General features: G+C 39.8%; 1 protein-coding gene across 5 annotated transcripts in view; it reads left to right on the top strand.

The window, feature by feature from the left end:
- The window catches only part of PLCE1 (phospholipase C epsilon 1), a 127,359-nt gene that overhangs the window by 54,290 nt on the left and 57,206 nt on the right, over positions 1-15,863 (top strand). For all 5 annotated transcript variants that reach the window (XM_079976209.1, XM_079976206.1, XM_079976207.1 and 2 more), the window contains one exon: positions 4,528-4,810. In XM_079976209.1, the coding sequence (XP_079832335.1) occupies positions 4,528-4,810 (283 nt within the window). The remainder of the gene's footprint in view (positions 1-4,527; positions 4,811-15,863) is intronic.

Below are 15,863 nucleotides of genomic sequence, written 5' to 3'. Positions count from 1 at the left end.
CCCTCTTTCAGTGGCGTAGCGTGGGGGTGCAGGGGGGGCCAGCCGCACCGGGCGCAACATCTGGGGGTTAGGGTTAGAGGGCGCAAATCCACGGGTTAGGGGGCGCAAATTACTTGTCTTGCTCCGGGTGCTGACAACCCACGCTACACCACTGCCCTCTTTTATTCCAGGAAAAGCTTTCATGGGGCCGAGCAATTTGAAGATAAGCAGCAATAGTGATAGTGGGGACTTGATGCTATTCCTTTTCCAAATCCGCTTCAATCTACTTTCATCCTGCATGGGGTTCAAAACACATGTTTGGGAAAGGAAGGAATTTGAGGAAATGTCTTGAAGCAAGGAGAGAATGATTATTATTTTTTGCTGTTGTTTTGTTAGATAATCCCATTTGAAAGTGTGTTTTTGTGGTGAAGGTGGGTTTCATTTTGTTTAAACATGTCTGCATGAAATGTGCAGTTAGATCTTTGGAGAACACTATATCCTTGTTCTATATCTTTTGCTCCCTAGCCAGATAATGTATGGAAATAATTTGTATTTTTTTCTCTGATGAAAGTAGCCCCCTTGCCCATCGTTTGCAATTCCTTCCAGAATTCTAGCATTGACTCTCATCTGGTGACTCTTATCTTTATTCTTGGCATTTATGTAGCACTTTAGATTCTTGGCTCATCGCTGACACTGCCAACCACTATTCTGTCCCAGTTCCTTATAGTTTTTCTTACAGTAACGGAGAGTGATGAGTGCATGTGTGCTGAAGTTGGCCTGGAAACATGCCAGGCAACAGTTTATTGAAATATATATAATCTCTCCTCTGAAATTCACATGGCTATATGGTTAAACACTGTCAAGTAAAATATACTTTTCTTTCTTTACTTGCACTTGTCATTTTCTTTGGACATCAGGTTCCAGAAGAGCATGTGCTTCATTTACCTGTCTCTAACCTACATCTCTGCATATAACTGAGCGGAGTTTTTGTACACTGCAGAAAACCAGACACTATTTTGAAAACAGTTGGTGAAATGCGCATTTTTGGAGACAGTTAAGTGCCCCAATGTCTCCTTCCATGCACTAGAGATTAACATTATTATTCTTTATATCATCTTTGCAGCAAGCCACTGTCGCCTCTCTCTCCAAACAAAAGGTTTCTTTGTTTTAGCAGTTAAGAAAAACTTGAATGCAGCATAAGCAACAGATATCAACTTCATTAAAAGGTTTTGGAAAGCAACTACTGCCGTTAGAAATTATTTTTGCTAGCCAAATACTTTCAGAGAAAAGAAGACTTCTTATGCAAGTAACAGAGGTATACTAGGGATGATTGATTGAATGTAAATACAGCAAAAAGGATGGTGAGATGAAGACTGCTGCATAGTTAAATGCTGGGGCATTTTGCATACTTTCACCACTGTTTGCCATTGTGCAGCTAATAACGGGAAAGATACCATCCCCCCATGTATTTCAGATTTTTAAAAACATACTTGCCCATTTTAAAACAGCTGCACTGCTCCTCCTTTCTGAGCATAATCTGGAGTGCTGGTGTTTTTGTTTGTTTTTTGCTCTTAGGAACCTTGGTGCCTTTTCCTGACACGTATTAAGATCTTCCTCTGCCTTCTATACCCCTGAAAGTGAGGTGGAATGTGACTGGATTTAGTGCTCTCCTCTTTTTTTGGTAGTGGCACACCAGCTTTGGAATGCCCTTCCCAGGATGGTTTTCCTGGTCCTGAACGTGTTGTCTTTTCAACCCAAGCTGAACTACACACTTTTATCTCTTTGAGTCTTTTGTTTTATTGAGGTGTTTAGTTTGGTTCTGATTTTATTTCTACGGGTTTATCTTTTAAAATGATGATTTTATGATTTGTTCTATTTTCTTTTAAAACCATATGCCACATTGAGCATTCAGATTGGTTGGCATCTGTCTGTCTTGGGAGACAATGGAGTGCACCTTTGGGGGTGAAGTCAAACTGTTGGATGCTTGCAGCACCAGCTGTGGCTGTAGAGACCGATAAGGGAGAGACATTTTTTGTTGCAGCTGGGGCTGATGAAGGCGTCCAGTCCTGCTGTTGCAGATACACCATGGCATTTCCTCTCTCTGTGCTCCTCCCAGCAGTCATTCCTCCTCATTTGAATGGGGCTGGGACAAGAGCAAGACCCAGATCAGAGGGGAGGAATTGAATACAGTCCATGGGCTGGATCTTTCCCTCTCTCCACAGGTCATTGTGGGCTCACTATGTTGTCATGTGACCCTGTTTTCTTTTGCCCACATGGTTTCAAACTATAGTGGGAAAGGCTCGGCATTTTTCAGGCACCACCAACAAGAATGAGCCGGTTGTGATACTTGCAAAGCCAAGACCCTTTGCAAGTGCTGCTGTGGTCATCAATGCTTGCAAAGGCATGGGTTTGGAAGCACCAACAGTCACAGCACTTTGGACCTTGTTGCAAGTCACAGAGCTTTGCAGGAGCCACCTATCAGCTGATTGGCAGGCCCTGCAACCACTGTAGGAGCTGCGTCACACCTGATGTCACAATGCTTGCAGGGATGGAGGACCAATTGCTATGGTCTACTCTTAAAGGCTGATGAATCCAGAAGGTTCCCTGAGGTCCCTGGGGGCTTTTCCTACATGTTTAGCTGGCCATTTTGTGGAAGCTCTAGTCACAGTCAGGGATAGGCTTAGTCTGTTGGTGCAATCCTCCTGAAACGTCTTTGACCCAATTGTAAAGTCAGCTGCCTGATATTCTGGAAAGCTGATGACAACTGGACTACAGTGCAGGGAGTGGAAAGGAAATGGGGGAAACTTGTAATGAGTGCTACCAGAGACAAATAAAAAACAATTGTAGGGATTCCGTGGTGATCGTGGCAATGAAAAAGAAACGTACTTCCCTGCCAGCAGAACACTTTTGAGCAATGAAGAACTTTTTGTATAAAGGTCTAGAGATAACCAAGTGTTAAGAGTCCTCAGAGGATCACTGCGACCAGTTTTCATTGCATTTTGCAGATAAATCACTCATGTTGGCTCCAACTTGGATGCCACAGTTTTGGCAGAGTCAGAGATGGATGTAGCCAGGACATGGGTGTCGTTTGTGCAGCCTTACGATGTGGACAAGCTGCTTGGAGCCTTCAGCTTGTTCTCTTAATTCTTTTTCTTATATCTGTATGGCTGTGCTATATTGAAAAGAAGTAAGTGTAATCGAAGTGTTTAGAACTACTTTTCTTATTATTGTGATTACTCTGTATATAGTTCTAAATTATTTAAAATGTTGGAAGCCACCATGGGAAAATACTGTTGCTTTACAATTGACTTACACCCTATATATTATCTTGTAGTAATTAAGTATATGATTGATTCTTCTGGCTGATTTCTGCTCTGCAGAAAAAAGATAATCTTTAAAGGTCAGGTTGTCTCAACCTTATGTGTCACAAATGCTGTCTTCCGGCTTACTAAATAACAGTATCTAGGGGTGACTTTGCAAATACATTCTGAATTATTTATTTTATAAAGAATGAAGGGTCTTGTGGCTCCTTGAAGACTAAAAATATATACGGTGTACTGTGGGCTTTAGTGGGCCACAGCCCATTTAAACAAAATACACAAAATGCTATCCTTAGTTGGCAGATCAATTCTGTCCGTCAGACAATGGAAGGAAGCAGAACTTACAGAAATTGTTGACTTTATACATTAACAAATGCACTAATTATCAGTTCTTGAAATATACCATAAATGATATTTTATATAAACTAGTATGTTGAAATGCACAAGTTGAAGGAATAGCACTCCTCTGTTGTGAAACCCTTCTAACGGAAATAATTTCGGATTTTAGGTTTTGTTTTTTAAGCCTAGGGTTTTTGAGACACTAGGAGGAGTTCAGGCCTCTAGATTCAACAAGAGCATGATGTGTCATTTTAGAGACTACGCCTATAAAAACACCCAGTGCCATTAAGTCCCATGACAGCTAGCCGTGTTAAAAAGGACAAAACAAGTGGCCATTCATTCAAGTCCCTAGAATCCTGTTGCTAAAATCATTTACCTGGCTTGTTACTTAGTCAATGTGAAGCCCTTCCTCAGATCCCTGCACAGGTTTCTTGTTCCCTCCTGCAATCTTCCAAACTCCTTGTCGCTACTTTCAGAAGTTTCCACAGGTCTGTCACATCCTGTTTTTCTGTTCTTGCCTCTTGTAACCTCTACTCCTCCGAGTATACTCGACTCCTCTCAGCATCTCACAGGTATGTTCAGAGAGAATACTTCCTCAAACAACTCTATCTGTTCTCTCCTGATGTTTGTTTATGCTGGGATTTTTTCCTTCCGCCACCTCTCCCTTTCTTCAAATCCTCCTTTGAAACCCACCATTTGCTGCAGAGAGACCACCTCAGTCTATTGTTTCTGCAACACTTCTTTTCATTTAATTTCATTTACAGCCGTGATCAGATAACCTTTGATTCAAATAACGTTTTAGTGCAATACATAAGACCAGCATTTTAATAGATTATTTGTTCTTCTACCAAGTGTTAAATTAATTTCTCTCTCTTTTTGTGTTTCACAGATCTTCAGGTCAGTAAAAGGAACAGAAGACTCTTCAGAATATTTTTGCTACCCTTTGAGGGAACCACTCACACCTCAACACCATGCAGACTGGTGCTGCAGAGGCAATGGCCCTTGCGTAACACCATGTTTTCAAAGAGCTCCTGAATACCGTGCTACTTTACGAAGGACTTCCCTTTCCAATTTTATCACTGGAGCTCTACTAGAAGCAACCACGTCACTGGGAGCTAGAAGTGGTACTCTAAATATTTTAGGAGGATCAACTGGGAAGACCATGCTAAAAGGTAATTAAAGGAAGTTTAATCATCTTTGACAGTGTGGCAATGGGGGGCTCCTACGGCCTCAAGTTTTTCTCCAAATTGGAGATGGTAAACTTATTGGATTGATTGTATGCTATCCCCAAGTTCTAAGAATTAGAAATAACATTGTATACATTTAAATAAGTGTTAAATCAGTGGGTCAGATCCAGACTTAGTCATGCTTAGAGTAATCCCATTGATTTCAATGAGTCTACTCTTGAGCAGTAGATCCAAAGTTTTTATTTCACTTACATGGGAGCCAAAGGCTTTCACATTCCAGAATTAAGATTGTATAATTCTCTGCTTACAAAGAATCCACTTTTTTGTAGTTTTATTTTATTTTAATTGGATACTTGAAGTGGGGTTTTTTTTTTGGGGGGGACAAGAAATGCTCAGTACACTAGCATAAGCATCGCATGCAAAGGCTGAGTTGACATAATCTAATAATGTCCATTGATTACCGTTTAGCAGGCAGCTTGATTTTGGTTTTTTGCTTTTATGCTCTGCAGTCAGTTCCTTAATGACCCCAAACGTATTGCACCTGCATTAAAGCTAAAAGTCCATGGGTGAACTATCCTGGTTTCTATACAGGGCAAGTCATGCCTTTGCATTGTTGAGTAGGTTAGAAGTGCGTAGGTGTACATCTAGAATTTCTTGCTTTTAAGGATTGTAAAACACTTTAGATTATAATGTCAACACACCACTATATAAAGATACTGTGTTTCAAATATGCTTACATTAGGTGAAGTAGTGGGGTTAGAGCAGGCCTTAATGAGTTTGGAGTTAAAGAACAGAGCAGGTCATAACTGTTTTGGATACACTCAAAATATATTTCTGTCTCTGTATCAAATAGCCAAGATTGTTTATGTTCCTGAATGTTAACGGGTCTTTTGTCAAAAGATTTATAAAAACAGGGATCAAAAAAATACATTTTCCATTTTTAGTGCATAGATTGTTAACAGGAAGCTTTGATGGATAAATATTGTTATATTTAAGTACCTCTGTTGTAGATGGCTGAATGCATTGATGTAAAAAATGACCTAGATATACTTTGCTCTTTACTCTTTGTTTTGTGGAAGAAATACGTAGATTACCAAGGCTTGAACTACATAATACATGGCTAAGCTATGTTTCCATACCTTGACTGCAGTTTTTGCACTACAAAGGAGGCAATCTGTGGGGAAAACTGCACCTTCTCTTCCCCACCCTCCTGCCATGATTTTGCAGGTCTAGAACCCTGGAAGTGCAAGAGAGGCGGGGGAATTGTTAAGCCATCCTTTCCTGCTGTTTATTGCACACAAATTGCCCCCCTTCGGACAGGTTTTTGCGGCAGATAAGCAGGATCTGGGCTCTGGCAACATGACTTGTCATCTGTTTCTGAGCTTCTGTCTGCCCTTCCGTTTCACTTTCCATACTCAAATCTCCTTTCTTAATATTGGCTCTACAAATCTATGATTCTACGACCTCAAACATCTATCATGCACTTGTTAAGCATATTAAAAATGGAAGATATAACTTAAGAAATATTTATTATGTAGTGATATGCTTGTTTGCTGTTTCCTAACCCCATGATCAAAGGAGGTGATTATCTTTTTCTAGATATGGGGATAATCTGATAAGGAGGGAAATCAGGCTCCAAACTGCTGCACTCAGGGCTGCATATCATTTATTTCAGTATTTTGGGGTGGTTGGCTTCAATCATCACTTTCTGTTACTTCCATTTTAATGGCTACTAATTCCTCAGTGTTCTCATTTGTTTTCCAGCCATGTTCATAACTATTTCTGGTGTGCTCCTGAATGGAGGGACGGATATATGCACACAACTATTTGCATGCATGCCCTGTCAGTACTTAATTGGTGTAATAGAATCAACAAATTAGAAAGGGAATACCTACTAGTATGAATGGAAAAGACTGAAATTGCTTCTTATATACAAATTCAAATATGTGCAGATGTGCACTCCTCTGGTCTAATTCCAAAGGGGTGGGTGGGAATGCATTAACAGTTAAATAATACCCTATGTGGACAAGCCCTAAAATTAATGATGTATTATGTGTGAACCTCTGCAACTCTCCTTTATGAGACTATATTTTCAAAGCTTTTTTTCATAAACCAATAATGAGTTCAAAAGACATTTTGGAATACTTGATAAAACAACTCTGTACTTGGAAACTAGCTGCCTTTTTTCAAACACAGAAATAACATTATGAATGCTGATTTTAATCAATTTACCAGTATGTATTAGATGTGAAATAATTATTTTGACCGAGGGTTGGATAAGCTGTGTCCAGTGGTGAACAGCCAGAGATGGTGGAAGCTGTAATTAAGCAACATACTGAAGTCTACTGAAGTCAGGTTAGGACACCCCCAGCTCAAAAAAATTATATTACCTGTATGTTAAGATCAATTTAGTATTATTGATTACAAGGTGTGCACTTCCAAGATATGCTCTGGAGCACCATCCTATACATGTTTACCCAGAAGTATGTCTCATTTAGTTCAGTGACTTACTCCCAGGTAAGTGGATACTGTATAAGATTGCAGCCTAAGCCCTATGTCAGTGTTCTTATTTTTTGTGTGTGACTAAGACTCTAATCTGACACACACTTACTTGGGAGTAGTCTCATTGTAGTCACTGGAGCATGCTTCTGATTGGGCATGTACATACAATCGTACTGTCAAACAGGTTTACAAATACTTTGACTTGGATTTCTTGTAGGTTGGATTGCTACTCTTAGTAGGAATGTCTACCTGTCCTTAAATGTAAAATACCTCCCGTTGGATTCTTAGCATTTCAGTTTTTATCTGGGAAGTGGGTAACCTGACCTTTCCGCATGTCTTCTTTGTGGCTTAAACAAAGCATGCTAGTTGTGCATTTTGACAGTTCGTAGTTTCAGACTGAGCAGCTGTTCCTGACAGCTAGGACAAACAAGTGCAGTGTGTGATATTCTTCTGCTTTTGAAAGTATCGGTCCTTCTGGAATTTTAGAAGGAAATCAAAAGAGCAACTCTGTTTACTGGGGTAAGCTTAATGTTCCTATGGCCTATATGCTGCTGACTTTTTAATTTAAAATGAAAAAAAAATAATGTTTCTGAGATGGAGATAAGAGAAGGTTGTTTTTACTGTCGTGTACTGTGACCTGTGTACAGGTTTCCTTTACTAACCATGGAAAGGAACACCTGACATATAGATACAGTATTTGCTTTTTCTTAGTTGTCTATTAGCGAATTCATGGTTTTCTGATCACAGCCTTTATGCTTAAACAACAAGCAAACCTGTGACACTTGCACCTCATATAGGTAAACATTGAAATCCATGAGCCTAAACACCCCTCTACTGTAAGTGTAATGTTGTTTAGCCATTTTCTGCGGGTGTCGCTAACTCTCATTGGATGTTTCGTTCAGAAAATTGAGTTAACAGATAAAACATGTTCTCTCTGCTAACAAACAAATGTTATTTGGAATAATTTGCAAGTATTTAATCCCAGGGGCTGACTTGTACAGTTGCAGTTGACTTCAAAACTAGGAAAGGGTGATTTTGTCAATTTCAGTTTCTCGTTTTTCTGATCTTAAGTTAAGTTCTCCATGTTTCCATATCAATTTGCAAATTCTTTTTCTAAGAAGTTCTCATATAAATCCTTCACTGTTTTAGCATGAATTTCTCCTAATATGCACATTTTTTCCTGTGCAGTTTTGCCCAGCATATACATTTGCAAGCAGTTTTCTCTAATATAATGCATTTTATGCACACTTTACTTTGCATATGCATTTTGGTACATATTACTTGGTTGGAGAACAACACTGCAATATTCAGAGAACTGCAGATTTGAAAGCTTCAGTTTCAGTCCACATATTGTTTCAGGAAGTGAGAATTGGATATATTTGCCTTAAGTATGAACTGAATCAAATTTCTCTCTATTTCACACTGCTACAATACTTAGTGACACATTTCCACTCCCTTAATATCTTGTTTGTTGCAGTGTGGGCACAAATGTTAACATTTGTGAGTAATGCAAGCCTTAAGCATAATGGGTTTAGATATCACTTGAAGCATTCCTTCTGTTACAATCACTGCCCAGTTCAGATGTTTCCAGTCCTTCAAGTCATGTTTCAAGGTAGTCTCATGGAGCCACGAATTCTCCCACATGCCGGATAATTTCTGTTTGGCTCTAACCATAATTTGCTCCATTTGGACATCATTGGTTATGTAAGCTGTGGAAGGGGGAAGGGAAGGGAAGCAGGAGTGAATGGGGGAATATCTGATCCTGCAGCATGTTCTTGAACATCCAAACCATGCCCTGGCGGATCAGGATCAAGATGACTGTATTGAGTCACTAAGCTCAGTTACATAGCTGTTGTATTACAGAATTACTGGCACTGTCTTTGGGATTCCAGAAAGATGGCTAATAATAGCTGTCCGGTTTTAATACTTGAATGGCATGATATAATACTTATATAATATCACAAACAGATGTCATTGTGATAAAGGTAAAGGTACCCCTGCCCGTACGGGCCAGTCTTGACAGACTCTGGAGTTGTGCGCCCATCTCACTTAAGAGGCCAGGGGCCAGCACTGTCCGGAGACACTTCCGGGTCACGTGGCCAGCGTGACATCGCTGCTCTGGCGAGCCAGAGCCGCACACGGAAACGCCGTTTACCTTCCCGCTGGTAAGCGGTCCCTATTTATCTACTTGCACCCGGAGGTGCTTTCGAACTGCTAGGTTGGCAGGCGCTGGGACCGAGCAGCGGGAGCGCACCCCGCCGCAGGGATTCGAACCGCCGACCTTTCGATCGGCAAGCCCTAGGCGCTGAGGCTTTAACCCACAGCGCCACCTGCGACCCTTGTCATTGTGATAGGAGATCATAAAAGTTAGGATAATTTTAATTGCCCTATGGTTTGTGATTAATTTTTCACATTTGTGTGCACAGGAAACGTCATCTTAAATGGGAAAGCTAAATGCTATTTATTATTTTCTTTTCACTAGTGCAATAATAACCTTAGTAGTAACCTACCTCCATTAGAAACATTTGATTTTTTTTTTTTTAATAATTTTTATTAACTGGCCAATCACATCAAATTAAATCACATCTTATAAATTCCGAATTACAAAGCCAAATTTTTAAATTTTGTTGGGGGAACCCATACTTCAAGATCCAAAGGGGAATTCAGATCATCTTCTTATTACTGCGTTAATGTCCAAATCAGTCCCAATCAGTCCAAACAAAGTTCATAATTCTATCCAGTCTTATCTTGGTGTTGCCACATCATATCTTGTTCGTATAATTTCTCTTTTTCCTTTACGATCTCTTCTGTTAGTCTCCTTAAGCCGATAGCAAGTGTAATAATCCTGTGTGGATTTCCCGTTCCTTCACTAAGAAACATTTGAAAACATTTTATTGTATGTTTACTCTATTTAGACTTTGTGAAATGCCCTGATAATTTTATATTGGAAGGCAGTATAAAAATCTGGTAAATAAAACAAAACTAAAGCATTTTGTTTTCCAGTAAAATAGTCCCCACATCATTTGAAATGCCAATATAATATTCCACTTTACTCAGAGGGGGCAAGCTCACATTGTGCATTACACTGCTTGTAATGGTGCCCCGACATTTTTATTAAAGTAAAATAACATTATGAGAAGAGGATTTACAGGAGAAATGTGGTAGAGGAGTCTGTCCAAACCCACTGTTTCTCTGCTTCAAGTGCCGCATGCAACAAGCATTTATTTACCCTTGCAGGATTCAGAATGAGTAGTAGTCAAATTTCTTCAGTTTAAAAGTTTTGGTTCCCATTCAAGGAATAGACCTAAATCAGCTGTGAACAGATCCGAGGAAGCAGGAACAAAACAAGGAAGAGCTTGTGGGCCCGCAGCCGTTTAAATGTGACTAAACCATGCCCCTCACCCAGCCGGATTGGCTGGCCGGGGGGCATGACGGGGGCCCAGGACTCCAGTGATGCAGGGGGCCTGGCCATGCCCCCCCGTGAGCTCGGGAAGCGATTTCCGCTCACAATCCTTCCCCTCTGGGAAGAGGAGAGGCTCTGTAAACAGAAGCCCTGCTGAATTAATAAAGAAGTTGTAACTCTCCCTTCCCACCCATTCTATTTTGTGGAAGACCTTGGAAACGACAGAAAATCACCAACTATTGAAAATTACTTTTGTTTTGGCACTGATGAAGTCAGTAAAATTAACCAAAGGAAGCTACACTGTTTGGTTTCTGTACCACAGCATCTTAAAATACACCATGCACATGCAGAGCAGGCACACGTTTGTGGTTGTTCCAAATTGGTGCCATGACAAAGGAAATAGGTGGTGGAGAAGAGACAGCAGAGGTCAGTAGAATAAGCTAGTGGAAATAGTTTTTTGGGAAGGGAGACTTCAGTTCCTAAATTTGTTTTGTGAGTATGTTCAAAGACTTGAAGCAGGTAGAAGACACCTTTGTCTAGTTAGTTTTTTTTGTGTGACATATATTGACTGGCTGTGAGACCAGATCTTGAATTCTAGCCCTGGTGAGCCCCTGGACTGATGTACTCTCCGCATCCTGTTAGGAGATGAACAGAAATTCAGGATATAAGGATGAAGTTGCTGGAGGGTGGGGTGTTCAGCTTTCTGCATCCTAGAGCCCCACAGAAACAGAGACACTGTTGAAACAGATACACTCTTGATTATTATTACATTAATTTTTGGTGAGGTAAGTTGTTGCAGTACCTTTCAGAAACACCCTATAAATCAGAGTTGACTAATCTCCAGTTTAGGGGCCATAACCGTAAGCCAATGCCAAGTGACCTTCAAAGAAAGTGCAGGATTGCCTTTCCAGCTTTGTATTATATCACTGAGTTTTCCCAAGATGTTTTGTTCATATAATAGGCACTATATCACATCATTTATAAAAGGGGGTCACAAAACAATTTAGCAAGGCAATTTTCAACTCTGCAGGAAGAGCCTGACTTTTCCCATTACTTGTTTTTTTAGAGTGTGATTGCTATTACCACACTGCTGTGCCTCATTATCTCTGACTGTTGTATTGAGCAATTTTTAAATAATTGAAAAATGTTAAATCTGGGTCACAATTCTACAAGCTTCATCTGCACTGCTTTGGTTTAAAATTAGAAGCAATTATGTCGAGAATATCTAGGTTAGAGTTATTATAGCAGGCAACAATGCTGAAACCAAAGTTCCGGTTAAATATACTAGCTTTCTGAAAATGCTATTACAATTTCTTGAAATGTCCAACTCTCATGATCTGAAACGTGTGACCAATGTACTTCACTAAATACAACGGTAACACATGGTGATGTGTTCAGGGTAAAAAGAAAAGAAAAAAACAACCATTGATGAACTAGATTTTTTAATGCAAAGATTGTGAGAAATAGCAAATTCCTCTGTTGATATATAGAGCAGCCTTTGCCAATCTGGCTGGTGTTCACCAGATGTTTTGGACTACAAGTCTCCATCAACGCCATCCAGCAACTGGAGGCCATCAGCCAAGTTTATGAAGGCTAATGTATAGGAATAAGTAAAACCCTGATATGCAGTCATTATTAGGGAACACAGACATGAAGTAGGAGGGGAAATGACAGAACAGAGATGCAGTATTGAGAACCTAGCTTACAAGAAAAAAGACAAGAAAAATGAAAAAAAATATTGGCTCACACTCCCTTCCTTGTGTGTTTTTAAAAAATTCCCAGGCTTTCATACAGAGGGAACTTATATAAATTACATACAAATTCTCCAGCCACAAAAATGACAAGAGAGCTGAACTAAAGAATGAGGCCAGCCAAAAAAGGGTTTTTTTAATCCTCCATTGTGCCTTTTTTTTTGGGGGGGGGGGAGAGGGGGTAACTAGCAATTATAAGCCTGAGACACATTCATCCTATGGGATTTCTCAGATAACATGATAATGTGTAAGTTATGTGGATACTTTAAAAAGGCAAGGACATTAAGCCATTGCTTTCTGACTGAGGGTTAGGCAAGCATGGACTAATTGCAACTTGCTGGCCGACTGATTCAGAACAGTCCAAGCGACAACTTATCTGAGGTAAATTTTCTTTGTTTTTAGATGGCATGATTAGACCTAAGAGTTAGTTATGAGAGCAAATATCCCTCCCTCCCTACAGTCCTCACTTGAGAGAAGTTATTTTATAGTGTATCAGACTGGAACAACCTGTTTGTCCCCAGTATGTCTATGAAGACTTGACTAACATTAAAAACAAGCAAAATCCTGGCTTTCTTAATACAAAACATCAGGCTGTTCTTGGAGAGATTACTTTCTTATGCATTTCATTCAGAATTAGTCTTTTTTAATCTTTGCACAGCCTGCAAAGCATAAGTAATTTTTAAAATTTTTTTGCAGTAGCATCTTGAAGAAACATAACTTTAAAGCATGAAAATGAAAGGTGGTGTACCCTCAGTTCTGCTGGAATGCCAGGACTTCCATGTCGTCTCCTCCGGCAACTGTGGAACTGATTTGGAGGGCATGTTGTGGGTTGGAGGAGATGAGAGTCTATAGCATGCACAGAAGTCCATTATACCAGCAGAGCTGTAGCCCTGAGTTCCAGCAAAAAAGCTTGCTTTTCTCATATTTTCAACAGATTAATTCAGTGTCTTGTTAATGATAAACATTGCAGATTGTGAGAAGTATAAAGAAAGATCTTACTGGAAGATTTAGACAGACAGATCAGATGTGGCATAGAACATTTCAGAACCCATATCTTACAGATATATCACTAGTATTAAGATCTTTACTGGACAGTTTTGTAAAATAGACTATATTGCAGTGAACCAAATTACCTTATTGGTGTTGCGGAATTCAGCAATGACCCAGAAAGGTCAATACGAGTGTGCTTGGTTTGGAGAATTAACAAAAGTCACACAGTTTGTAAAAGTTGAATGCTTATTTATAAAATTAGCTTAAAAGAAAAATGAAGGGCTTTGCAGCTTGACATGCAAATATAAAAGTATGTGGTGCAAAAATTATGAGCAGTGGCAAGAGGCAAGTGAGATTTGAAAAATAAGAGAGGCAGAAAAAGTCATACTAGCTAAAGAGCACACAAATTGTAGCTAGCCTTTATCAAGACCAACCAAGATTTCACAAAGTTGGGAGCAAGATGTTGAGCAACAATGTAGAAAAAGCTATGGATGGTGTGGTTGCCAAAATGGAGTGCAGAATTACCATATTTTTCACTCTATAAGACGCACCAGACCACAAGACGCACCTAGTTTTTGGAGGAGGAAAACAAGAATAAAAAAAAATTCTGAATCTCAGAAGCCAGAACAGAAAGAGGGATCACTGCGCAGTGAAAGCAGCAATCCCTCTTGCTGTTCTGGCTTCTGGGATAGCTGCGCAGCCTGCATTCACTCCATAAGACGCACACACATTTCCCCTTACTTTTTAGGAGAGAAAAAGTGAGTCTTATAGAGCAAAAAATACGGTAATTAGTTATGGAAATGTCATTAGATTAGCCCCTCTAGATACTCTAAATACGGGGGAGGGGGGGTTTAGGGGGGTATCATTTAAGCATGATAATGGTTTCTAAGTGACTGTGAGAATTTACCTTCAGCCATGGCACAAGTGGTGCCGGTTAGTTGTATGGGTACCACTTTGGTGAAGGACATCCATTGCCTCCAATTTAGTTTTTCAACCAGAAATGTTCCTATTGTAAAAGCAAACACTAATCCTTTAAATGGAAGCAGCCATAATACAGATTAAAAGGCCTGTTATAAAATAAAAGCCTAGGGGAAACAAACTGGAGTTCTAGGTCTGTCTAGTGGTCTAGATGAGGGCAGAGGATTCTAGTCAAGTTCAGATGTGGCCTGACACCAATACTGTAAAGCCCTTTAGCTTGCTTCTGTGAGCTGCTGTGCAAGCTCTTGTCTAAACTTGCAACGAGACAGGCATATAACCACTTCCAATGTTATGATTTTCATCACAGGAATGAATTGAAGGTGCAGTCGTGTGAGGACAAGGAGTACCATTTGGAGACCAAGATAAAAGCTTTGTTTTCAAAGATCTTCAGAATTCTTTGGCCTGTTTGTTCTCAAACTGTAGAGTTTTGATTTTGTCCTCACAACGTGTGAGGTAAGAGAGGCTGAGAGAGAGTGTGTGATTTGCTCAGGAGGAAGGATTTCAATAGGTTTGTTACTGAGGAAGACTTGGGAACAAGCTAAACCTGTGCAAAAGGAATAGGCTGCACTTGAATTGAATGGAATTAGTTGAAAGCAAGCAGAAAAGGGAAAGTTAGGAGTGTTAAATCCACACCAGCCTGCAAGAGATCATTTTCAGAGGCCCTCCTTTGGGTTGAGAAGGTGGAGAATCTTGCAATAACCAAACATGAATGTGAGTGAGCTGTGCTGCAGCTTGCTTGCTTGTTTACCAGGCAAGCCAGTTAGCATACCTGTGCAAGTGACCTTGATCAACACCGATATTTTTTTTAAGTACTGGCAACATAAAAAGTAGTACTCTTTTTGAATACAATACTTATGTGACAGTGATTTCCTATTTGGAGTTCCCATTAGATCAGATGTGCTGAGTTGTGTATTCCATTGAACTCTGTCTTATTGAGATGATGATGGTAGCCATTAAAATTCATTGTTATGTTTCCTATTCTGTCTCCCTACCTATATTGCTTTCCATTGCATGATTCTGTGCATCTGGGAGTGGGGGTATGTCTTATTGTAGTATGTTTCATGGTAGTAATTTTATAAGTACACAAGCAAATAAATTGTAAAAGGAAGAATGATTGACTTAGCTTCTCAGAGCCACAGTCTCGTACACTGCTGTACAAAATTTCTGTTAGTTTCACTATGCAGATTTACTAAGAAAAATTGCAGCCAGCTCAGTTCACCAAGCCTATTTTTTTGTTTGGGCACACAGAACCCTAGCTATTTACTTTGTGTTCTTCACTGTAGTTTCCTGTTCACTTTGGAATAACTTTACTCACATTCCCCTATTATTGTGATGATGTCATATTGTGGTGTGTTTGTGAGCTTCATTGACAAAGAAGTGGGGGAATCTTCACTTGGTGCTGCAGAGTGACTGA

The sequence above is a fragment of the Podarcis cretensis genome, assembly GCF_951804945.1.
Source record: "Podarcis cretensis genome assembly, chromosome: 5".
Lineage (NCBI taxonomy): Eukaryota > Metazoa > Chordata > Lepidosauria > Squamata > Lacertidae > Podarcis > Podarcis cretensis.
This window is presented reverse-complemented; position numbering and strand designations above follow the sequence as displayed.